Consider the following 24,927-nt stretch of genomic DNA (forward strand, 5'->3'; position numbering starts at 1 on the left):
ATTTAAGAGAGCTTCAATAAGCGGTCAAACCCCCCCCCCCCCCCCCCCCCCAACTTCTAATTTGAAGAATGCTTTAAAAGTACATTAATTTAAATTACATTTTTATTTCTTTGAAGAAGCAAGCAAACAAACAAAAAAAGTAATAGATCACTTTCCCCGAACCACAAGACGCAAAGTAATTCATTACTGAGATGGTAGAGGACACGTCAGCGTCCTTGCGTCCTCCTCATCTGCCCCATTTGTTTCTCTGACCACCACAAGGACAGAAGCAAACAACACACACCCCCACCCACCCACTGAACTACACTACCACATAAAACTGGCATGTCATGACTCCAACACCTCTGATTAAAGAAACCTTAGAAAACCTCAGAAGTGCAACACACTACACCGGGAATACTCATTCACCAAGGTGAATCAAACCCTTCGAGCCCTCGCTTAAACCCTTTAACCTGGTCTCATGTACAAAGGTGTCTCAGTGTACTGATTTTTTTTTTTTTTTTAAATCAACTTGTTTTCAATACAATTTTAGACGTGTAATGAAACCAACTGGATCAACACTTGTACAGTGAGAATCTTTGAGACACGTAACCCCTGAGCACAACATGGGCAAAAAGCAACGTTGAATTTCACAGCAACACACATGATGACAAGATACCAGGTCTGCAGTGTTAAATATGGATGTGGAAAAGAGCCTCGTCTGCTTCACAGAGGCTCAATCCAGAGCACTTCTTTTGACCAACATCATTAAAACTAGTTTTCCATTCATACATGCCAGTGTCCTCAAACATACCCTATAAGTGCACCAAAGAAAACCTCGAGTCTGGGAAGAACAGAGACCTTTTACAGAGAGAAGCAGAAAATATAAAAAGTGTGTGTGTGTAATTTATATATATATATATATATATGTGTGTGTGAGTGAATATGAGAGATAGAGTGAATGTCACTCAGTTTGGCTCTCAAGTTAACATCCGATCAAAGTTCAAAACCTACCAGGGCAGGGAGGGGCACGACACACACACACACACACACACACACACAAACACGCCCACACCTATGCGCACACGCACGCACACAACAGAAAGAGGCTGGCCGATTGATATAAAAGGCCATCACCACCATGGTCAGTGGTAGATGTTCATACAGGTGGTGTGTCTTCCTAAGACTTCAGAAGAGCTCCCATCCTGCTCACCATGCCACAACTTGCTGGGATTCCAATTCGCAGTAAACTAGAAGCTCCTCCTTGGCATACCGAGTTTCATTTGGTAGAGCTCCAGCTTCAGTCTCCTCCATCGATACTCCACAGTCCAGGAGACCGTAGGGGGAGGTGGGAGGAGGAGAGTAGTGGAGCGAAAAGAGGAGAGATTTGGACTCCTGCTTTGAGTCAAGCATCCTGTGTCTGAACCTCTTAAAAAGAGGGACCAGCAAAGGCAAGGAGAGATACTACACAGCAAATATACATCTGTTTTTTCTAAATATTTGTAAAGAATAAATATCATTTTAAATTTAAAAAGTATGCAAACACGTGCCACTCTTGGTCATCCATGCATATGTATTATGTACAAATTGAAAAATACCAATTTGCTTCAACCTGCCCCCCAACTTTTTTTTTCTTCTATGTTTAAATTGAAAAAGGTCCCCCCAATACAATCAACTCATCAACATTCAGCACTCAGACATGGATCATACCACAAACTAATATGGTCAGGACAATTAAAGCCATTTCGAAAACTATCAAAACATACTGCACACCCACGCGCTCATACGCACGCGCGCACACACACGCACGCACGCGCGCACACACGCGCACACACGCGCACACACGCGCACACACGCGCACACAGAGACATGTACAAATAGACATGTACAAATGGACCTATTTAAAAGAAAAGAACGAAACAAAAACACTTATGGTCAAGATAAGCAGCGGGAGGCAGTGGGAGTCTGATGTTTAAGGGGTTGTTACAACACAAACCAAGAGAGGACGAATTCCATCTATTGGCTGTGGCTGGGTCACAGGCTTCTATCATGGTACTCTGTTTACAATACTGCTGTACATGTGATATTTTTGAATATTCTAACTTTTTTATTTAAATATAATTTACTTTTAAAGTTTCTTTTACAGAAACAATTAAAAAAAAAGAAAAAGAGCTGAATTACAAACAAAAAAAAAACAAACAAAAACAAACAAACAGAGTGAAGTCTGGGTGTTGGGGATGCCAGAAGTGCGAGGGTGGGGTATGTGGGTCGTGGCTCCGGAAGCCTGTGCTGCCCTCGGGCACCAGAGACTTCTGCTGCCCAGGGTCTGTTGCATCTGCGCGCTAGTTGGTGGAGGTTCTCTCCCAGTCCGTGGTGACAGGACGCTGCTCAGTCCTCTATGTATTCCCACAGATCTTTCTCATAGCCTTCATGCACATGCTGCAGTAGAACTCGTCGTCTGCTCTCGCAGTATCTGTGTAAAAAGGTCACAAGGTCACACACAAAAATTATTCACACTTGCTAAAGTCAAAACTAGGCTGTAGTGGCCTGACCCTGAAGAAAGAGCAACACACACTGCATTAGCAGACTTGCCTATATTTGTCTTGTACTTTTTGTTTGATGTCCTGCAATGAATCCTGGGAAATGTCTCGTTCCAGATATCCAGACAATACCTCAGTGGCATTCTCCAGATCTGCCTGGTTGTTCTGAAGGAGCAACCGCCAAAACACAAAATTTGTTAATGTTTCATTTCCAACAGAGGGCTGACCAGTTTCTTGTAAACAACAACAAGTCTTCAATTTTTTACCAGCTCACCTCAAAGATGATGGACTGGTTGTTCTTTTTGAGGTAGAAGGCAAAGACGTAGGTGAACATGAGCGTGGAGCGGCACTGGCACAGCACGTCCACGGCCTTCTTCAGGAACTGCACCTCGATCCACGACATGTTGTGCTGCTGCATCTCCTCCATCTTCTGCTTCACCTGCGCGTACAGCTTGTGCTCGAAGCGCAGGCTCTGCATGTGGTTCATGTAGCGGTTGCAGTAGAACAGGTACCTCTGCAAGGCTGCTCTAGAGCGCTGCAAAGAGCACACACACACACACACACACACACACACACACACACACACACACACACACACACACACACACACACACACACACACACACACACACACACACACACACACACACACACACACACACGTCGAGGCTACACATCAGGCCCAGGGGCAGCCCACAAAAGCCTGTCTTGTAATTGAATGAAATCCCCAGTTAAAGTTAGAAGAGTGAAAGTGAAACCGTGTGTGTGGGGCTGGGGGGGCTGGGGGGGATGGGGGGGGGGGCTTTAGCGGGGGTTGTTTGACGTCTTGGCCTGGAGTTCAGCGTGTCATCTGTGTTGCACTGGAGGTGCTGGACGCCGCGTTATCTAAAGCCCTGAGAGAGGAAAATGCAAGAGAGAAGCAGAGACAGGGAGAAGACGGCCGTAGTGCAGCAGGAAAGCTTCCGAGGGGTCTGCTCCAGGGAGGCTGAGCTAGTGAGGGAGGAGCCTCTTTAGGCACAGCCCACCCCCCCCACACCCCCACCCCGCTCTGAAATACCTCGCGTACCTCTTGGGCATCTCTCGCAGCTTTGGCATCGTCCTCGTTGTAGCGATTGCAGTTGTACCTGGGAGGGGAACGGAATTTGGCATTTATCCACCTCGTGTTGACAGTGCAAAAAACATATTTAATGTTTCACCTCTCAAAAACATGATAACCACCATTTAAGACGGTGCACTAGTGCAACAAATAGCAACTGAGCTTCACAGCGCTACGATTTAGTCTCTATTCAATGTTTTTGTTCCTCTTTTCCACAATTTACTTACAAACGTGAAATATTTACTTTCCTGGTCCCTAATGGGAGTATACTGAAGCAGGAATATGTTGCCCTCTTCACACAGAGTCACTACTGAATACTGAACCAACACCTCAGAAAATCTGGGTGATTGCAAAGCAGATTCCCAAAGCAGAACCTAAGGCAATCCCAGTGCCAGAAGTGTCCCTTACAGTAAACACTAAACCTGGCACCATAATGAAATCTCTCACCATGTTACAGCTCCCTCGCACAGCCCAAGGTAGCTTTCTTTAGACTCCAATAAGCATCGCGTTTGGTTACATTTATGCACTTGTTTAAACTGAAAGCCTGAAACGGGCATCATTCCTGCAACAAAACAAGTCCTTCGTGCATCGCAAAGCCCGACTAACCAGGCCGATCCGTGGGGTTCCCAGGGGCCCAAGCAGACCCAGCAGAACTCCGCTTTGCAGTTCTGGTTCCGACACACCATGTGGTTGCAGCCGCCGTCCTTCTCTATGGTCACGTGGCATTTGGGACATTCCTGCACCACAAGAGGAAGGGAGCTGAAATCCCACAGGGTAGTGGGACCAAGCAGAATTCGTTCACAGCGTAGAACGCACACAGCCCACTGACCTTGGTGTTCGCCGCAATCCAGTTAGACGTCTCGCTGTCGTCATCACACTTTTTGATCCATTTTCTTAACCACTGAAGGGAGAGAGAATTCATAATTCAGCACCATGCTCGGTGTTTGTGTGATTTCAGCAAACGTTATACTTGGACTGAGGAAAATAAGCATATGCAGGAAAAGAGAATTGTAACATAGCTGGAAAAGGGTTAAGGATGATCTCACTGATAGACGCTACTAATGCATGTCAAAGAGACACAAGGGACGAGAAGTTTCCTTTGTTTTCACCACAACTACCCCCGCAACAAGACATGTCTCTAGAGGGGCTCTCAGAACTGAGAGGGGCAGCCTGCTCTAGCGCTGTGCACTGGGAAAAACGCACAGCTCACCAGAGGCAGAGCTCTGGCTCTCTCCACACTCCACATACGCGTGACCCAAGTTCTGCCATTAGACTGGTAGCAGAGAAGGATGAGGTCTTGCACTGTGATTCAGCATTTGACATTAAAACCAGTGGCTAATTTCAAGCCGGGGTTTTATAAATATTTTAATTATCACCATGATCTATGCAACCAGAAATACATAATTTTTAAAAATCTGAAATTGACAAAAGGAAAATCCTCGTAAGAGCGGCATTAGGCATAAACATCAGAATGATCTGCTGTCTCCTACTCAATGCGTTCGTGCACATTAGAGAGTGAGTTGTTTTGGCATACCTTACACTTCACTGGGTCATGCCAGTTTTCCCCACAGTTGAAGCTGCATTGGAGAATAGAGAGAGCATCACAATCATATCACAAGAGTATCACCTTTCGTCAATATGGTATCTCCCTAACAAACAAAGTAAAGTCCCAACAGACAAATGTTTATCGCAGCATTTTGCATTCCCAATGTAAATATTCATTTAACCAAATATGAGTGTTTTAATTTCCTTGGGTAAAGCCAAGTTCTAGAACAATATTTCAACAAACCATTATTACCACAAGCCACAGTGTTTAATACATAGGACCACAATAGTAACATATAGACACACTCATCCAAGAGACAAAGACAACTTGGAGGTGCTGGTTGAAACCGAAGGCAGCTGCCACTGTGCTTTGCTGCTCATGGTGTCATTTGAGACATTTCCTTAGGAGAGAGTTTGGATATGACGGTTCCTGAAATTGAATTGCGTTTGGGACACACTTTGAACGCAGAATTGCGCTTGGGACACACTTTGAAGGCAGTATTGCATCCTGCCATTGTCAGGATACAGACAGCTAACCACTGACTGAGTAACTTTAGGTGGTCTATTACACATTTACACTGGCCATTTCTCCTCAGAAACAAATTAAGCTAAAAACAACCAAAACAAACACAAGCTGATGTTTTGTAAAGAAACTTCAGAGTGCCCACAAATTCCCACAGGATTGTGGAAACATGAGGCAGTGAGAGATGCATCTGCACTGCCTTCAAGTCACTTTGATTGAGGTCCCTCAGCAGGCAGCATTTTATGAGTTCCATCATCCTGTCTCCGAACACTGCCTCAGAAGGCAGCATTTGATATGTACAGTGACTACACAAGTAAACAAAAAAAGTGTCCCTGTCCCTAACAATTTCAAGATCACCTTTAACATCCATAGAAGTTATTACTACATGCAATTAGCAAGAATCATAAATAAGTTAGTCAAACTGCATGGGTAAGATGACCTGGGGAGCTCCAACGTGTCACAGCTGCCTGACAGGCAGGCAAACCCTCCAGCTCACTCCTTCATCCTCAGATAATCGGATATGTGGTGCTCGGAGGGACTCTTACCAGAATTGCCGACCACATTTGCAGCGGACAGGCTTGGCGTCGGGGTACTGGACTTTGACAACGTGGTGGCAATCAGGAGCTGGACACCATTTTAACAGTCGATTGCACTGTAGAAGGAGCAGATGGAGACGGTCAAATTCCACATGTCCACAAACAAAACTTTACCTCCTAAATCATGCAATTTCCATGCATGCAAATGGTTATAGATATTATATTCAAATAATGTGAGTTTGTGCTGTAGTTTTATGTCAAGTAATACGACAGACAGACCCAAACAACATGTGAACTCACCTCCACAAAACTATTTGTTATTAAATGCTGGTACTTCAGCTTTACTTTTGAATCTGTTATAAGGCGCCTGGGGAAAAACAAACACAGTGGAACACTTACACCTCAAACATTTTATATCCAAATGCTTGGAACTGCAGTCATAAATAAATTACTTTTACTAGGATAAATACATAGTTCCCAGAGCCCACCTAACTCAACACAGACACACACACACACACACACACACACACACACACACACACACACACACACACACACACACACAAGGCTGTGACGTGCGCTCGCACACGCACACTCACACGCACGTAGGGACACACAACATACTATTTGTTAATCACCATCACAGTGCTGGACTGTGCCATAATAATTGTTGCAGAAAGCTGCCATATCCTTTTAATTGGATCCTGACTGATCTCAGCCATTCTAGATTCTGTGGGCATTTTGATGAATCACCACAGTCATACGATCCAACTAACGCAAATCATTTTGGTCAAAATTAAGACCAATCTTGAACAGTGTGGATCAAAAGTTCCCCAGTGTGCTCTGATGTCCTACAGTCCTGCACACATTTTACATTTACAGCATTTAACTGACGCTTTTATCCAAAGCAACTTACAATTATGAGTGAGTACAACTTGAGCAATTGAGGGTTAAGGGTCTTGCTCAGGGGCCCAACAGTGGCAACTTGGCAGTGGTGGGGCTTGAACCAGCAACCTTCCGATTATAAGTCAAGTACTTTACACTGCCCTACGTCTCCTCCAGCCACGCTGCTTTGTAGGCCAAGTCAATTACTGTGGGCACTGTAGCTGAGTGAGGCTACAGATTAGCATCAGTGCGCTCTCCTCAAACACAGACCTTTCGTGTGGGCTGCTCATACTTATAATGATTACAGAAAGTTTCATAATTTATCCTCTCTCTGTCTCACACCTTCAGACTCGGTGACTGATTTGGGCTGTCCTGTCTGAGCGTAAGCCGTCAACTCAGCTGTGAGACAGAGAGAAGCCCGCAGCTCAGCTCCACCTCTATAACTACTGTTCAGGATCAGAATCAGATCAGCTGGAGTCTCAACACCTCTCCTAGTTACCATTTCACACTACAGCGTTGCAAGTGAAGAATGCATGACAGCATTCTGTTATTTATTTGTTTATTTATACACTTGCGCGCGCACACACACACACACACACACACACACACACACACATACATACATACATACATACATAAAAAGTACTTACATAACTGTGTTGTCATCAACCAAGATGTCACAACTATGGGCAGGACAGGAAATGGTCTGGAATGAGACAAAAAGGCAGATATTAAGCCCCTATCCCACAAAACAAAAACTAGGCTACCTGAGGCCCAAGTCATTGTTCTAATTTTAAGTGTGAACACACACCTTTGTTCCATTTCTATTTCTGTCCATCTTTCCATTTCTATCTTTCCATTTCTATCTGTTTCCATTTCTATCTATCTATCTAGAGAGATAGACAGAGATAGACAGAGAGATAGACAGAGAGATAGACAGATGAAATCATGTTGTCTTACTGTCCATTCTACATGAAGTCTGACATTTTGCAATTTGACAAATGACAGCAGGTAGGAGAGAGAAAGCACCTGGCCCATTCCTTCCTCTATAATTTTGGTGGTTAAGTAGTCTCCCCAGCACTGCATGCAGAACTTGTGTCCACATTCCAGACCAGTGAAGTACTGCAACAGAGGGTTATAAATCAGGACTAAAACACCATATGCACACACGCGCACACACACACAACCATGAACTTCCCTTTTATCCCTCAGAGTTTACTTCCATACATAGTCAATTCATACAACGACAGTTGTTTTTCACAATTTAATCATAACAATCGCATCAAACCTTGCCATCCACTTTCTCAGGCTACTGGATACACACATTTATTTAACACCAAAAGGCAAATTTCTCATCTTTGCTGTACATACGGGCAATCGCACAAAGCCCGTTCTTTCTCCACAATAGTAGTTACATCAGTTACAAAATCAACCACAGAATGGCAAGCAAAAACAGCTATTCCCACCTGAACCTGAATAAAAATGTTAAATGTTATCACACAAACTCAACTAATAAACAATAACCCCACGTCCTTTACAGCAGTAGTCTGATGTCTTTCCCCACTGAGCTGATGTGAATTATTAAGTGGTAAATACTTCCATGCCACTGCTGTACTGCTAACATCAAACGGCTGACTAATGAAAGACACCACCTCAAACAGTAACGTATCAAAGCTGAAGAGAACGGAGAGAAGAAAACAACACTCTCTTTGCTATGCTTGGCTCCACAGAAAGCTTCCCCACTGAAAAGAAAAGAGCCTTTGTTTTAAATCATTTAAACCAGGGACCTTACAAATTCTTACCAGTTCTGCACATCAGGTGATGGAAGCTTATGAAATGATCTAGCTGTCAAAGCTTCCTAAGCACTGCCTTGCATTAATAGAGGCATTTAAAAAAGTATTTCTTGTAGTTCTGGTAAGCAGCATGCCTTTTCAGACACCGTCTGCTATCCTGGTTCTCTGCGAGCTACACAGCAATGACCACCGAATCTGGAAATGTGAAATCGAATTCACACCTACCTGGTGACTACAATTTGCAGTGACTGTCGCACACTGCAAATCGGGAGTCGCCAGGTAGGAACGGTTGGATCTGAACCATCACAATGTTGAGTACTGTCAAAGCGAAGAATGAACACATCTGCACTGTTTACACCAGGTTTTAACAGCTGGGTGATGAGGGGATTTAAGTGATTAGGGCTGAAAAGGATGTCAGCTGGCAATCAGAACACCAGCAAGGAAAATCATCTCTTTATCTGGATTAACATTGAGTTTACCTCCCTGTCTTGAGCCTCTGTGAGCCACCCTTCTTACGGTATGCTTGTAGCAGTTGGACAAGGTGAAGATTGCAAAGTTCCAATGACACACATGAATTCTAGCGCCATCTCTTCTAAATCAAGTAGTGGGCAAAAGGGTGCTGTTGTCTGAAGGCAATGATTCAGTTTTACCTCCTGACCATGCTGGCTGAACCACTACGTCAGTGTACAAAAGACCGGGAGAAATGGAGGCTATCAAGTCCCCTGGCACCACAGGACTCTGTGCCAATGGCACATTGTATTTCTGCAGTTTCTGCTAGCATGCCGCTCTCGGAGCCAAATTAAAGCGGTCTGCTTTAGCAGACTTTTACCTCATGTACACTCCCAAAACAACTAAGCAACAACAACCTGGGAGTGCATTTCAGTCATAGCACTGAAACTGACTACACCCCCTCCTCCGCCACAAGTTTAAAATGTCAATTTCAAAAGAGGAAAAAATGGGTTCAAATGACACTCCTATCTGTCTCGCACACACATTCAGACACTTATGCAAGTGGATGAGCTGTGTCAAACAGTCATTCGACACAGACAAAATTTCCGTAGGTTTGTCTCAAAAAGCAGCAATGCGTTTCACCACAATAAGCCTGCATTTAGTGCCTTGATCCACAAGTCAAAAATGCAGTGAGAAACAGCCATGTGAAGTTAGCTGGTACAACAGGAGCACCGTATGACTGCTGACTCTATGAAAATGGCTGGTGGTTTTAAGTGACCACACACATATTTTGGCAATCATACTGTAATGGTCTCTTTAGCTTTATCTCATGAAATGTAAGAAAGTTGACACAAACCTGTATGTGCACATTTGCACACCCACACGCAGTTTGAGTCTTTCTTATATATGTCATGATACAGCATATCACCAAAGACACATGAACACAAAATATACCTCATTTGCTCTACTCTGCACACAAATCCCGCAATACAACAATACTGAAGCACATTATAAACACATTATTAAGCACATTAATCTCTGCTTAAGCACTTAAGGCCTTATCTTGATTCACAGCAGTGGAATCTCATTCAACTGTCTTGCACCTTCACATGATCAATCATTGTAAATTTAGTTTTACTGCATCAGATTATCTGAAATAAAGGGATGGCTTTGGTTAAATGTCTGTCAAATTAATAAATGTAAATGTTTGCAATGGAGAGAAATCATCTTAGTCTGATGAGATATTCATCAAAGACCATGAGTTTCATCCTTTTTTATTACAGGGTTACCAAATTAGACAAATGATTCACATTATATTTCACGATAACAGCTGCACAAAATACTGTATGAATACACCACTTAGAAGTAGTAATAAATGCACCATTGTTAGACACTGACCGAGTTAGGGTAGTTAAGATAGCAGATCTGACAGGGCATGTCCTGCGCTGTTGACCGCGTATTCATTAGGCGCGTCCGGGATTTTTTACTAGGGTTGATGACATGGCACTCAGAAAACAGCTTGTCGAGGTTACCATCAAAGTACCTGCAAGAAAAGAAGCAGCATTACCTTTATATAGATTTGGATATTCAAAGAATGAGCCAAGACCTCAAAGTCATAATACAAGCTAGCTATAGAAGTTTATAAAATGTCAATTAAGTGGAAGAGCTCATTTACCTCTCCATTAGCTTCTCCTTGTCCCAGTTGAAATGACTTAGGAGTATTCTTGTAATTGTTGCAGGATTCTGTGATGCGAGAAAACACACAATGCAACAAACATTTATTCATTAAACAAAACATAATGCGAACACTCGTGCATTAAGAAAAAAATCAGGATTTGGAATGCCATGGCACAGTATTGAGTGGTCCTAATACGATTAACTAATCAATTTCTAGAATAAATGCAAATTACAGGGAGATATAACAACGCATTAAAATAAATTGAGGTTATAAGCAGTTCTACTGAAATTAACTGAACAGGTTCATAAATCAATAGTTAATTAAGTAAAAAAAACAAAGACTAAAAACATTTAATAAAACAAACCAGATTCGCAGCATGTTTAAAAGCTGCTGCTATTTGTCGAAAGAACTGATTATACAGTCTTACAATTTACTGACAGATGAACAATTATTCTTAAAAATATGAATCCATATATGCAACCATGGATTAAGTAACTAAAATTAAATAAGAATCGGGTTTGTAATACACATATTACCCGTAGTCTCAGGCTACAAGATATCATCATCATCAGTAACTAATACTTTGCGCTAATATTTATTCTAGGTCTAAGGTGTGTCTGAGAGGTTACAATAGTGTTTTCAGGTCAGGTAAATCATGCTGTTCGATTAGCGCATTAACTGTTGTTCCAGGTATAGCAGAACAACCACTATAGCCGTCCAGCAATCATATTTGACTTCTGACAATATTACGGCTTGTCAAATTATTGCAGCAGGTAGTCAGCCATACACTACTAAAAGGCCACTCGTTACGCCGAAAAGTAGGCAAACCAACTTTCGGGTGTTCTCGACGTTTTCTTAATTTAGACAGTGCAAGCCATCTATTAATGACAACAGCCATCTATTAATGACAACAGCCATGATGAGGCCCCAGTTCCGCCATGTTGTTGTCTAGAGCGAATAGCTCAGTTAGCTAGTTTAGCAGCTTGGTGAGCGACTATAAAGGACAACATTCCTCTCTATAGCAATTATATATTTGCAGACGTAAAACTAAATGCACCGTAACACCTAGATTAGTTACAACACGCCGAAAAACGCCTTCCAAGCTTTCTAAACGAGTACACCCTGAACACAAACAAGTTCATATCAGCTAACTAGCTAGTGCGTATGTAGCTAGGTTGGCTAGTTACTTATCTTGCCGTTTGAATCGAGCATTACGTGAGCATGTATAAATAGGACAGGCAGTTAGCTAGCTGCCATATTTCGAATAACCTAAGGCAAAAGACTCCGGCAGCCAAAGCAAGAAACATATCGTGACTAACCTAACGTTAGCCTATCGTAGCTTTTGTAACCTAGTTAGCGTTAGCTGACTGGGCTCTAGCTGCCAGGAGTTGTCATTCTTCAAGTGACTGATTACCAGCGATTAAACTGTTAACTAGTTGTCAGACATATTTGTTTAACCTAACGCAAGCCAACGCTATTCTTACGCAGCCTGTTTAACATTTGCTGTTAGTTAGTTGTCCAATTACCTCACCTAGCTAGGTTTTCCAGCTACACGTCTGGACAGGTATCTTAGCTATACACTCGAACAGATTTTAATCTGACGAGTAATTCGGTTTAATTAACTTAATTTATCGGCCAGGGCAACAAATCAGATGATCCGTGTTTGTGTCCCAGTTTTCATTTCTTCACTTAACGCTGATACTACCCCACCCCACCCCAGCCCACCACCCCCCCGAGGCCGACAAGCAGAGAAGCTCGGTTTCCGACGCGAATTTAAACGTGCTGGTTAATCGTAAAATAAAACACACACTAACAGTGACTCTACAACACACTTACCTGGATGACCTCGTTGACCTCCCTAATACACTCCACCATGTGCTGGAGGATCTGCTCGGCAGTCAGAACTTCAAAACGATAGTCCTCCTCGTCCTGCCCCGGCCCGAGGCCGCTGCCCCCGGTCTCGCCACACTCGTCCCGCTCACCGCCGGCCACGACGGGGTCGACCAGCTCCACCTCGCCGAGCTCCAGGGTGTCGTCCTCGGGTTCCTCCTCAGCACTGTCCTCGCTGCATTCCTCTTCCTCGTCGTCGAATTCATAATTGTAACCCTCGTCCGAGTCCATTACTAGATCGATTCTGGGTCCGTGACAAGCCAAGTTATCGACGGGTGTATAATTATATACGGTTATCTTTTTAAAAAAACAACCTCGAAATACTTTAGCTCGATACTAGCATTTCTGGGGTTTTTTTTTCAAAGCTGGAGAGGAAAATAACAACAGAAGATACGCCGCTGCCGAGCCAACAAAGAGACGTAGTGACGTAGCGTCATGGACTTACGTCATACGCCTACCAACAAGAGGGGAATTTTAAATAAAGTTATTTCAAATTAGGATATTGGGCAGTAATAGCGGTCATTAATAATGTCAATAATAATGATGATGATGATGATGATGATGATGATGATGATGATGATGATGATAAATTATATAATAATAACAATAATTATTATAATATTAATAATAATAATAATGTCCATTATAAGCCTTTGACAATGTTCGCAACAATCCTCTGTGACTAGAATGGACGTAACAGTAACAGTCGTAACAGTCACGCTGGCTGATAAAAATGAACGTGCTAAAACTGTTAAACTAAGTTCGATAATGCATATTACATGGAGTATGTATGCGTACTGCGAGCAGCCCACAACAGACCAGTAATATAATTACATTGTGCGTGGTCATTCAATGGCTCAGGCGTCCTCCCACATCCTTTCTAGAATAACGGGTAAGTCGCATCGTGTGAAAAAAAAATCGTGGAAAGTAATGTGAAACTGTTGATATAGTCAGCGTGGTGCTTTGCAGACGTGTCTCTCTGGCTAAGGATGATTTCCAATTTTACAGAGATCCTAAGCCAACCAGGTACATGTCCGTTTTTCAGTACACCACTGTATTGTGCCCCACTGAAAATCTTTAAATTTACAAAGCTTATACGCAGAATGGTTTTATATATATATATATATATATATATATATATATATATATATATATATATATATATATATATATATATATATATATATATATATATTTTTTTTTTTTTTTTTTTTTTTTTTTTTTTTTAAACGGTCACTGAAATCACGTTACTACACAGAGCATATTTTGATATATAAATGTATTTCGTAATATTAAAATAAAACCTGACCGTTTACCGGGGGGGGGGGGGGGGGGGGGGGGGGGGGGGGGGGTCAAACCATTAAAGCCGATCTCTTTCTTCTTACAGTTACCAGTATCCATGACCAACAAATACAGATTCAACACTGCACACCTTTCTCCAAAATCCGAAAATTGTCCCAATTTTAATGAATTTATTATTGTTCATAAAAATATAGATTTAGGTTCTGAATTCTGAGTAGAGACTGCGAGTCGGAACCGATAAATAAAATCTGTTCTTTACCGGAACAGTTTCATGGAGGTACGTGAACTCCCGTTGCCGTAGCAGCCTGAAACGGTCGGGTTGTGGTATTTTGCTTGCTGGGCTATGATGGATATTCAAGAGAGTGGTAAATATTTTTGTTTGTATACAGTTTAATGTTTATTCTAAATAGATTATGTAAAAACATAAACTTCCTAGTTCGTTAATGAAACTTGTTGCTGGTTAGTATTTTTGTTAGCGAGTCAACGTTAGCTAAATAACAGCTGGCTATCTATGTTATCTTAACTATGGGTTACCTATGTTAGCTAAATGGAAAGTTAACAATCTGCACTGTCTTGTAAGTAATCAATTCTTAGCTAAGGCAACTAACAAAGATAACAAGTTGGCATTTATGGTATGTTCTGGAATATAAAGCTTAAAGCCAAATATGTTCAATTTTTCTAAATTTCCATCTCTAAGATTTGGTCGGCAGTGGGGAGAATATTGTTGACATGAAAGACATGGAAGAGGAAGATTTTGCTATCTCGAAGTGAGTACTGGCTCTTTCGGGTAAACAACGGCTTTGATTTCCTCAGTCTATTTTATTTTTTGTCCAAAAAATGATTATTACAATAAAGATGCTTTTATGTATTGCCAAAATTTCCTGTCCAGATCCTCAGACGCCGACGCAGTTTTTGATACCGTAATTGGTAACATAGAGGAAATCATAATGGGTGAGTTATGTGTATATTACGTTCATCAGGGACATTGTAGTACCCTAGTTATTGGTATTAATTAAACTAGGTGTTCCTATTTCCATCGTTAACCACACAGATTGCATAAGACTGAAATCTATCCACAGATGATGAATTCCAAAATCTTCAACAATCCTTTATGGAGAAATATTACTTGGAGTTTGATGACTCAGAAGAAAATAAGCTCATTTATACACCAATATTTAATGAATATGTAAGCAACTTTATTTAATCTTCCAGTCAATTTCATAGACTCAATTCTCATTGAGGTGCATGGTGTCTAATGTTCTCATATGCTTCATCAGGTTGATCTTTTAGAGAAGTATCTGGAACAGCAGCTGATGCAGCGAATTCCTGGATTTAACATGAATGACTTTACATATACACTGAAGTAAGCTATGATTCGTGTACAAAATATATGCTATTGAAAATACCCAAGAGGGTTTTTTTCATTTCATCTCTTTAACTCATGTTAGTCAGATTTTTTCATTTGTTCCAAAATTCCTAAATTTTTATTCTCTAGACTGGCTTAAAGATACAGTATTGGAAATACCCACTGAAAATTGTGGATAGTGGAGATGGAATGTCATATGAACAAATTATAGTTGAGCTCTTTCTGAATGTATTTTCTCCTTCATCTCTACTAAGGCAACACAAAGATGAAGTCTCAGGGGATATTTTTGACATGCTTCTCACCTTTACAGACTTCATGGCCTTTAAAGAGATGTTCATTGATTATAGAGCAGTAAGTAATAATTTTATTATGCTTTCATTATATGTTTATATATATGTATATGTGAGACATATCTGACTTTAGCCTTAAGCAGGGTTTGAAATTATTTTTCTGATGTTTTTTTGCAAGTGTTGTGATCTGAATTTCCAGTCCTTTATAACTTGCATAACTTCAGGAGCCTTCTTTGTTTGTAGGAGCGTGAGGGACGTGGAACGGATCTCAGGGCTGGCTTGATGGTTAAATCTTTAAGTTCATCTGCCGCCACAGCGGCACCAGGTTCTCTCTGAAGTTGGGAGCGATGAGATCTCATATATTGTAGCACTGACCCATGTCACTCATGTATCCCTAACATCAAATTAATTCCTAAATAACCTCCAACGTCTTATTTATACTTCCCCCTAAGTAGTTTGCACCACGTTCAGGAGCCTAATCTCTGCTGCCTTAAGTATAATGATGGGGAACTTGAGTTTGCTTTGGTTTAATATTTAAACTTAATATTTTCTGGCATGTCTCCTCTCACAGTATTTGTAAGGTATACCAAGGGAATTGGATTTTCTTTTTGTATCAGTGGGTTATTTTGGGTTATTTTAATTTTAAGATTTTCATCTACTTCTGTTTGGCCACTCCCTGTATTTTTATCTTTTACCATTTACACTGCAAATATGTGCTTACACCTCATTAATCAAAAGGGCTTCTAAAATCCCCAGAAAGCACCTGCCATTAAATGTCTTATTGTAGAGATATTGTGAACAGTATATGGCACAAGGCATACAGGTCCAGGCATGTGTACTGATGGCCGGCCTTTCCAGACCTTTTATTACGTGGGTTTTCTGTCCCATATTTCTACCTTAGTCCTTTTTGTCACTTTATTAGGTTTTGGATAACTTTTGTCACATTGTTAGGAGATTGAAAAACTACTTATTTAACACTTCGTATTGTGATTTCTTTTATATTGTCTGAATGTTCTACCATTTCTGTTGTACCAAATGAATGCTTTATATTTGTTTTTGGTTGGTTTTTTTGTGTGTGTGTGTGTATTTGCCTTTGATAGTAATTGTAAATGTGGATCTATGTTGAATAAAACATAATACATGTAATTTAATATATTAAAAGCTCACCAAAAGATAAACATGCCAAAAATAACTCCCATTTTAACTCCAAACATCATGGAGTTTACACATATTTGATCAATGTGTGTGTGTGTGTGTGAGAGAGAGAGAGAGAGAGAGAAGGGGAGGGGGTTGGGCAGCTATTATCGATACCGAAGGAAGGTTTTCAAGAAACACTGCCATCCGGGTCTCTTCCATGTCATACTTAAGTCTGGATGGAGGATGTTCCTACACAGGTACAGTGCTAGTGGCTGCATTTCCCCCATCACCTCTCCAGTCCGTGTAGGCAAAGAAGGCACTGGCACCATAAGTCAGTGTGACCACAATGCCAAAAAACTGTTAGAGACAAAACAGAATCAAATTAAAATGACTACTATCTAAGATTGACTCAACATGCTTCCTTTCATCCTTATCCATATCACATTACTTTTCATGTCAGTAACCAGTTTGTGATTATAAACTCACATATAAAATAAAAATATTTTAGAAATATAAAAATGTTTAGGGCTCAAACAATCCAGAAGTAGTTATTGTGTAGGCTCTTTAGGTATGTAGGTTATGAATTCCTACTCTTTCAATTGCAGAACTGTACATAATCAGTTATACATTACATTGCTGACATGGTTTTTGAGCAGTGGGGCCAGGATTTTCCTAGCTACATTTTTCCACAGCAGGAAATTGCATGTCATGTGATTCTGAGCTGTGAACAGTGGACTCTGAGTGGGATGAACATGAAAACACAGATTCAGAGGGCCTATAAATCTTCATAACCTGCTCTGCAATCATTATTGGGTCATAGTAGAACGCTGTCCAACTCACAAGTCATGCTATTTCAACAATGGCAATTTAAGGCTCTTTGACATAACAAAATAAAACAATAACATGCTGTTTTATGCATGTTCAATTAGTACTATTTTCAACATCAGAAGATATTTTTGCCAGAGGGACAATGGCTTCATATAAAGGCACCTCTGGATTCCTTTCTACTTTCCTTTCTGAATTCCTTTTTAGTTTAGACCAGGAAGATGCAGGGAGATATTATCTGTCACCTAACAGAGGTAAGCGGTATGACTCCGTGAAGTGATCACAGTGTATTCTACACATAAGCCTCTTTGTTCTCCAGGAGTCTACACAAAGCAGGCTCAGGTACACCCCACAATTACCACTGAAGTATTCTATTGTTTCTGTTTGAAAAGATAGCATTATGTAACTCTAATGAAGCACAAAGCCATAGCCTATTTCTCAACCAACTACACTTAAATGAGATTGAGACAGGAAAGGCCATGATTTTGATGTCATTTGTCCAGAGATATGCCACACGTCAAGTATGCCTTGGCACATACTGTGCGAGAAAGCGAGAGCTAAAGAAAGACAGAGGAAATGCCCCCACTCACCGCAGCAGCTACCATACGGTCAAAATTATAACCAAACATGTATACAGGAACAGAAAATGCATTGGCTAGAAAGGCAGTCAGATACAAGATGGTTGCTGCAGTGTAGAATACCATCAGCTAAAGGAAGGAAACAAAAATAAGGAATATTATATTTTTACACATTTGACCCCAAAAAAAAGTAAAGGCAGTGTATTCTGGTATGGCTTATTTGTTTGGACTGAAATGTTTTTTTCTGAGTGAGTTGAAGGAGGGATTGACTCACCGCAAGAGCCCAAGGCACAAAGCTTACATTTTGATAGACACCCAAAAACAATATGACGAAGAGGACGATGGTGAGAATCCAGAGCGTCACACTCACAAACAACACCCAACCAAAGGCAGGGACCAGCTGGTAGGCAGCACTGGAGATAAGTGCCCATACCAGCATGCCTGTAACCTGTTAGGGAAGAGGCACATTTTAAACATATATGCTAATTGTTTGCTAAGAAGTACAATGTAGACAACTGTACAGCCTCACATACCTGAACACTGTGAATGTCAAAACAGCCAAAGAATCTTGGTCAGACATACTTATTACCTTAAATTTTCTCTTAAATGTATACTATATGTTCTGATGTCCTGTGTTATGTACCTAATGTCCTGCATTTAGTGTGTGACACTACGTGGACTATATTTTATATTTTATACACCTGAGGCTAGCTAAACTACAGTTCATTATATTGCACACTTACAGTGCCTCCCAGTTGTATTCAACCCCCTGCAGATTTTGCAGGTTTATACATTTGGAGTTAACTTAGCATTGTGAAATTTGGACTGTAGATGGGCCTGGACATGTGAAATGGACTGCAGCAAAAAAGAATGTTATTTCTCTGTTTATTTTATCATTTTTTTAAATTTTGCAAAGCTTACCAGAGGGCCAATTATTATTCAACCCTTCAAACCACCAGAATTCTGTTTGGTTCCCTCAAGTATTAAGAAGTAATTTTCTGTTTTCCCCACCTTTTCTGACTATAAAAGCCCCTCCCCAAACAAGTGAACAGCACACATGATCAATATGGGAAAGACTAAGGAGCATTCCAAGGCCAGCAGAGACAAAAGTGTGGAGGGTCACAAGGCTGGCAAGGGGTACAAAACCCTTTCCAAGGAGTTGGGCCTACCTGTCTCCACCGTTGGGAGCATCATCCGGAAGTGGAAGGCTTATGGAACTACCGTTAACCTTCCACGGCCTGGACAGACTTTCAAAGTTTCCTCCCGTGCTGAGGCCAGGCTTGTCCGAACGGTCACGGCTGACCCAAGGACAACAAGGAGGGAGCTCTGGGAAGATCTCATGGCGCTGGGGACATTGATTTCAATAAATACCATAAGTAACGTACTCCACCACAATGGTTCCAGACAAGCCCGTAAAGTATCTTTACTTTCAAAGCATCACGTTGAGGCCCGTGTAAAGTTTGTTCATGATCACTTGGAGGACTCTGAGGCAGACTGGTTCAAGGTTGTCTGGTCTGACGAGACCAAGATTGAGGTCTTTGGTGCCAACCACACCCGGGGCGTTTGGCGAAAGGATGGCACTGCATACGACCCCAAGAATACCATCCCTACAGTCAAGCATGGTGGTGGCAACATCATGCTGTGGGGCTGCTTCTCCGCAAAGGGGCCTGGCCATCTGGTCTGCATCCACAGGAAGATGGATAGCATAGCCTACCTGGAGATTTGGCCGAAAACCTCCGCTCCTCCATCATGGATCTTAAGATGGGTCGTCGTTTCATCTTTCAACAGGACGACGACCCCAACACACAGCCAAAAAAACTAAGGGCTGGTTTAAGAGGAAAAAGCTCAAGGTGTTGCAGTGGCCTAGTCAGTCTCCTGACCTTAACCCAATTGAAAACTAATGGAAGGAGCTCAAGATCAAAGTCCACAAGAGATGCCCAAAAAACCTAGACAACTTGGAGAAGATCTGCATGGAGGAGTGGGCCAAGATTACTCCAGAGACCTGTGCCAGCCTGATCGGGTCTTATAAAAAAACTATTAATAGCTGTAATTGCAAACAAGGGTTATTCCACAAAATATTAAACCTTGGGGTTGAATAATAATTGACCCTACTTGTAATGTTTTAAAATGTATTATAATTGAGCAACTTGTACTTTTTGTTTGTAATATTTAGGCATCTGTTAATAAATGCAACTTGTTCAAAGTTTGAAGGCTCCAAATTATTTGCAACTTGTTGAATTTGTAAAATCTGCAGGGGGTAGAATACTACTTGGAGGCGCTGTATGTATATGCATGATGACAATAGATAAATTAAATTGAGATAATTTAATGTAAATGAATGGCTTTAGGCCTAGGTATTTAGGAATGATGGCTGCTTAAATGTTTAAAGTAAACAAGAATCAGTCGCACACCCTCTGACACATTTAACAAGCCCTTGAAATCTTTTGTCTGTTGGAGACAAACAGTGGCTTCTGGGGCTTTGTCACCATGAATGGACTATTGTAGATATTGACAGGGCATGCTATTATTTTCTCAGCTACATCACTGGGCACATAAAGTGTTACCTACAAGGCTGTTCAATCCATAGCATTACGCCAAATATATTATTTATCTATAAATGTTCTCAAAGTTTTTGTTTTGGTGTCACATCCGCAGACCTGAGCATTCCCCGTTTTCACGGCAACCGAGGCACTTCCGGGTTTTCGTCCGTCTCCATGTTTCCCTGTCTCCTCCCCTTTCGCTCCAGCTGATCGACGTTTAGCCTTCATGAGTGTGTCTGCATAAACCCTGTCTCTGGTGCTTTTAGTTTGATGGTCTTTCATTGTTTTTGGTAAGATCTCTATCGGCCATGCGCATATGTATTTTGTATATTCCTGTTTAGTTACCCTCACTGTCCATGTTGCTTTCCTTGTTTATTTCTCTGCTGTTCCCTCGTCTGTAATACTTTGTGCGCTTTAGTCAACGTTATTTTGTCTAACTTAGTTTCGCCCTAACCCTGTTAGACTGTCCTATTCTCTATTGTGTCCCTGGTAAGTCCATTTATTTTATTAAACTTATTTCTCATTTCTCCTATCTGGTCTGTCTGTTGTCCATATTATAGTTTCCGTACTTAGTACCGTTTCACATCACATCCAAGGCACAAGCATTTCGCAAGTGTGTTCGTTCTCCACCTCCCCCGCCTAACAGTATGACACCTAAGATCTGACACAGGAGCACCAACAGGCTTGTAGATGGAACTGTATGATGAAAGACTGAACTTCCTATAAAGCCTTTTTTTTTATATTCCAACATCATTCCTATATAGTTCCTGTGCACTTGTTACAATAAAAATAGCAACTGTAATATTTGTCAAATAAAATATTTTTATTCAGAATCAAAATAAATGTGCACACCTGTGGAACAGTGGGGGGAAAATGGGATATGTACACTCCTAAACCTCAATGCTCTTTGAACTGCTGTGACCATAAAGACTGTAGTTTACACAGGGATGGGCTGAGAGTAGATAAAGTTATTGTAGTGTTGACTGACATGCGTCATGACACTTATGCTGACTAATGACAACACTATTAACTTCTTAGCAGAGAACTTTCTGTAACTGTGTGCTGGTTGTAAGCATGGTTAATGTTTTGGCATCTTTGCTTAAATCTGTTCACAAATAGTGAATTTATGTAAACTCATTAAGCCATGGATCATACTTCCATGTTTATCAGGTTTAAATGAACAGTTCTGAAAAAATCCTCAAATGACCCACTAAGATGTTTACTGTAATAAAACATTTTTGAATCTTTGTAGAAATCATTTTAATGCTATTTGAACAATTATGTAACATTCAAAAAGAAAGACAAGACTACCTATTGTTTGTCAGCATCTTGTCACTCACTACTCTGATACAATTGGTTTTTGAATCCTCAGAGCACTTGCCAAGATGTTGGGAAGATTTGCCATGCATATCTGAACCAGATGGTATAGGGTCTCAGATAGAGGTAGAGAAGAGAGTAGAATGAGAGGGTTGGAAGACTATACACTGGAAAACAGGCAAACTGAGGGACAAAGCAATAAGGTTACATGGTCTTATTCTCACAACTCACAATCTCCACCAACATGAGAATTCCAGGAATGGTCTTGACGAAGACGAAGTCCATGGATATGTTCATGTGCTGCCTTAATCCTGTCTGAGGCTGGGGTGAGCTTGTCTCAGTGTTAACTTTCCCAGGAAAATCCGCCATCTCTATTCCAAATACAGATTTTGTAAAAAAAAGTAGTGTTACTAAGATTATAAAAGGAGCAACTAAACCAAGAACAGTCCCAGACAGTGCAGGTGTTAACACTTCCTAGTAATTCTATCCAAGTGGACAGCTCTCTTATGGTGCCTGCTAGCTACGTCTCATTCTCTGTTCCTCCTTAGCGTAGGCAGGCCTCAGAGGTAATAAATAACATAATCACATGACTACATTCAATTGAATAGAAGTTGACATAGTTGTTTAACCAGTGTACAGATAAAAGATGAATATTAATGCATTAACCCATTTAATGCCAAATGTTATGTGTGGGTTCATGAATTTTGCTCCTTGAACAGCCACTAGATACAAACAATATGTCTTTTAAAAACATGATTTGTAAAAGTTGGTGAAAATTAAAATTTTATTCTTGGTCATAATTGTGACCGGTGGGAAACTGCAGAATCAATGTTGCCTCACTTGATCAATTAGACTCAATTACAAGTTTAAATCAGAAACACATATCAAACAAAAAGTAAGAAGAAACATGAATTTCTATTAAATAGCTAAGTTACCAGACATTATTTTTTGCAATTTTTGTCATAATGTTCATTTTCTTCATGTTACATTTTAATGAATAATGTTTTCCATGCAAATTATATATTTGCAGTGAGGCACTGGATTATCCCACTGGTTACAACTGTGATTTAAAATCTTGTCATCTCACATGATGTCATGGTGCGGACCCTCCCCTCCAACATCTCCGTGTGTGTTCGTCAGTGTGGCCACGCCTTCCCCGTGTCTCACACCTGCTCCTCATTGTGTCATTAGTATACGTGTCTGTGTTGTTGGTGTTTGAACCAAATAGCCTGCGTGCTACATGTTCTTTGTTAAGTGTCTGAATAAACGTATGTTTCTCTTTACTACGACTCATCTCCGCATCCTGCCGTCACAGAAACACCCACCAACGAAGGATGCCTGGGAAAGGGGGGAAAAAAAAAAAAAGTTTAAGAAGGGATATAAACACGCTCCCACAGCTCTTGCAGGGAAGCCTTCCTTATTTCTGGGCACACTCCTGACTCCCACAGCAGGGGAGAGTGGTCCCGGTGGGGACTCGGTATAGTTGTACATCGGACTTGCGTTGGAATACCGGGACTGATACAATGATGTCCAGTACTCGGAGTCGGACTCTGTAGGTTCCTACCACCTCGCGGACAGACCCTCCGCCATCCTGGCCTCACTCCATACTCCCACAACAGGGGAGGGGGCCCTGAATATGGTCCAGGGTCGGACTCTGCGAAGTCCTGCAGAGACCAGCCAGACTACAAGAATTGGCACATGGAAGTGGACTCCGCAGTGTCCTATGATCCCTACATGGACTATTATGAGGGCTACGCTGATTGTGGAGAGAAAGGGGAATACAGCGACGTCAGTCTACGATCGGACTTGGGGTCCGATTATGTGGAGGATCCACCGATGGTGATGGAGGAGGTCCTCTATGGGGATTCTCTCGTGGACAGTGACGTTCAGTCTGTCGTCTCTAGGAACAGGGAGCCTCCGTGCCGTGAGGAAAAAAAAAACAGGGGTGCATAGAGAAATATAGATATTCTATATATGTGAAATATATAATGTATGTATGTATGTATGTATGTACAAAATATATTAACAGTGTATGTACAATATATGTATATTATGATTATATACACAATGTACAATGTATATGGTTGTGTATATATGTGCACAATCTACAGAATGTACAGATCCATTTTGTAGAATAACATATTTACAGTTGTGTTACAAGGTAATTGTGTGCATATATATATATATATATATAGAGTTATGTTACATGGTGGTGGTGGTGGTCCCCACAGTTTATCAGTTTCCCTGATTCAGGGCCCGAATAGCCTGTGGGAAGAAGCTCCTCTTCAGTCTCAGTCTCAGAGAGAAGAGTCTATTGTTGGGATGGGTGGGGTCCTTCACAATCCTCCTGGCCTTGGTCTGGCACCGCTTGTAGTAGATGGTCTGTCGGTCAGGAAGTTCTGTGTGAGTGATGTGCTCTGCTGAATGCACTACCCTTTGGAGTGCTTGTCTGTCCTGCTTGGTGCTATTCCCAAACCAGACTGTGATGTTGCCCGTGAGGATGCTCTCGATAGTGCAGGTGTAGAAGTTCCGCAGTACCTTGGAGGGCAGTCTGAAGTCTCTTAGGCGTCTGAGGTGGTAAAGACGCTGACGAGCCTTCTTTGCCAGGGAGTTGGTATGGCGGGACCAGGACAGCTCCTGCGAGATGTGAACACCAA

The 24,927-nt window shown here is 41.4% G+C and overlaps 3 protein-coding genes across 4 annotated transcripts; 1 reads left to right on the forward strand and 2 right to left on the reverse strand.

Moving 5' to 3' along the window:
* Nucleotides 1–84: 84 nt before the first annotated feature.
* arih1 (ariadne ubiquitin-conjugating enzyme E2 binding protein homolog 1 (Drosophila)) lies at nt 85–13,342 on the reverse strand. 2 transcript variants are annotated; one of them, XM_035525040.1, is made up of 14 exons: nt 12,862–13,342; nt 11,023–11,090; nt 10,746–10,890; nt 8,134–8,226; nt 7,755–7,810; nt 6,520–6,586; nt 6,229–6,335; nt 5,150–5,192; nt 4,445–4,516; nt 4,222–4,352; nt 3,586–3,643; nt 2,794–3,054; nt 2,572–2,684; nt 85–2,452 (listed from the first exon to the last, which is right to left on the reverse strand). In XM_035525040.1, exons 1-14 carry the CDS (start codon nt 13,144–13,146, stop codon nt 2,368–2,370), a joined length of 1,584 nt encoding a protein of 527 aa, XP_035380933.1. In that variant the 5' UTR covers nt 13,147–13,342; the 3' UTR covers nt 85–2,367. The 2 variants fall into 2 exon arrangements, with proteins under 2 accessions (XP_035380933.1, XP_035380932.1); XM_035525039.1 differs by having other exon boundaries at nt 3,577–3,643.
* Nucleotides 13,343–14,484: 1,142 nt separating this feature from the next.
* Nucleotides 14,485–17,051, forward strand: arl2bp (ADP-ribosylation factor-like 2 binding protein). The gene is made up of 7 exons (XM_027023489.2): nt 14,485–14,582; nt 14,915–14,984; nt 15,107–15,168; nt 15,297–15,403; nt 15,495–15,580; nt 15,838–15,934; nt 16,117–17,051. Exons 1-7 carry the CDS (start codon nt 14,561–14,563, stop codon nt 16,207–16,209), a joined length of 537 nt encoding a protein of 178 aa, XP_026879290.2. The 5' UTR covers nt 14,485–14,560; the 3' UTR covers nt 16,210–17,051.
* Nucleotides 17,052–17,154: 103 nt separating this feature from the next.
* Nucleotides 17,155–22,778, reverse strand: pllp (plasmolipin). Its single transcript, XM_027023490.2, has 4 exons — nt 22,502–22,778; nt 18,688–18,861; nt 18,426–18,542; nt 17,155–17,367 (listed from the first exon to the last, which is right to left on the reverse strand). The coding sequence occupies exons 1-4, from the start codon at nt 22,637–22,639 to the stop codon at nt 17,260–17,262; spliced, it is 537 nt and encodes a 178-aa protein (XP_026879291.2). The 5' UTR covers nt 22,640–22,778; the 3' UTR covers nt 17,155–17,259.
* Between the last annotated feature and the right edge of the window lie 2,149 nt (nt 22,779–24,927).

This window comes from Electrophorus electricus, chromosome 4, assembly GCF_013358815.1.
Source record: "Electrophorus electricus isolate fEleEle1 chromosome 4, fEleEle1.pri, whole genome shotgun sequence".
Taxonomy (NCBI): Eukaryota; Metazoa; Chordata; class Actinopteri; order Gymnotiformes; family Gymnotidae; genus Electrophorus; species Electrophorus electricus.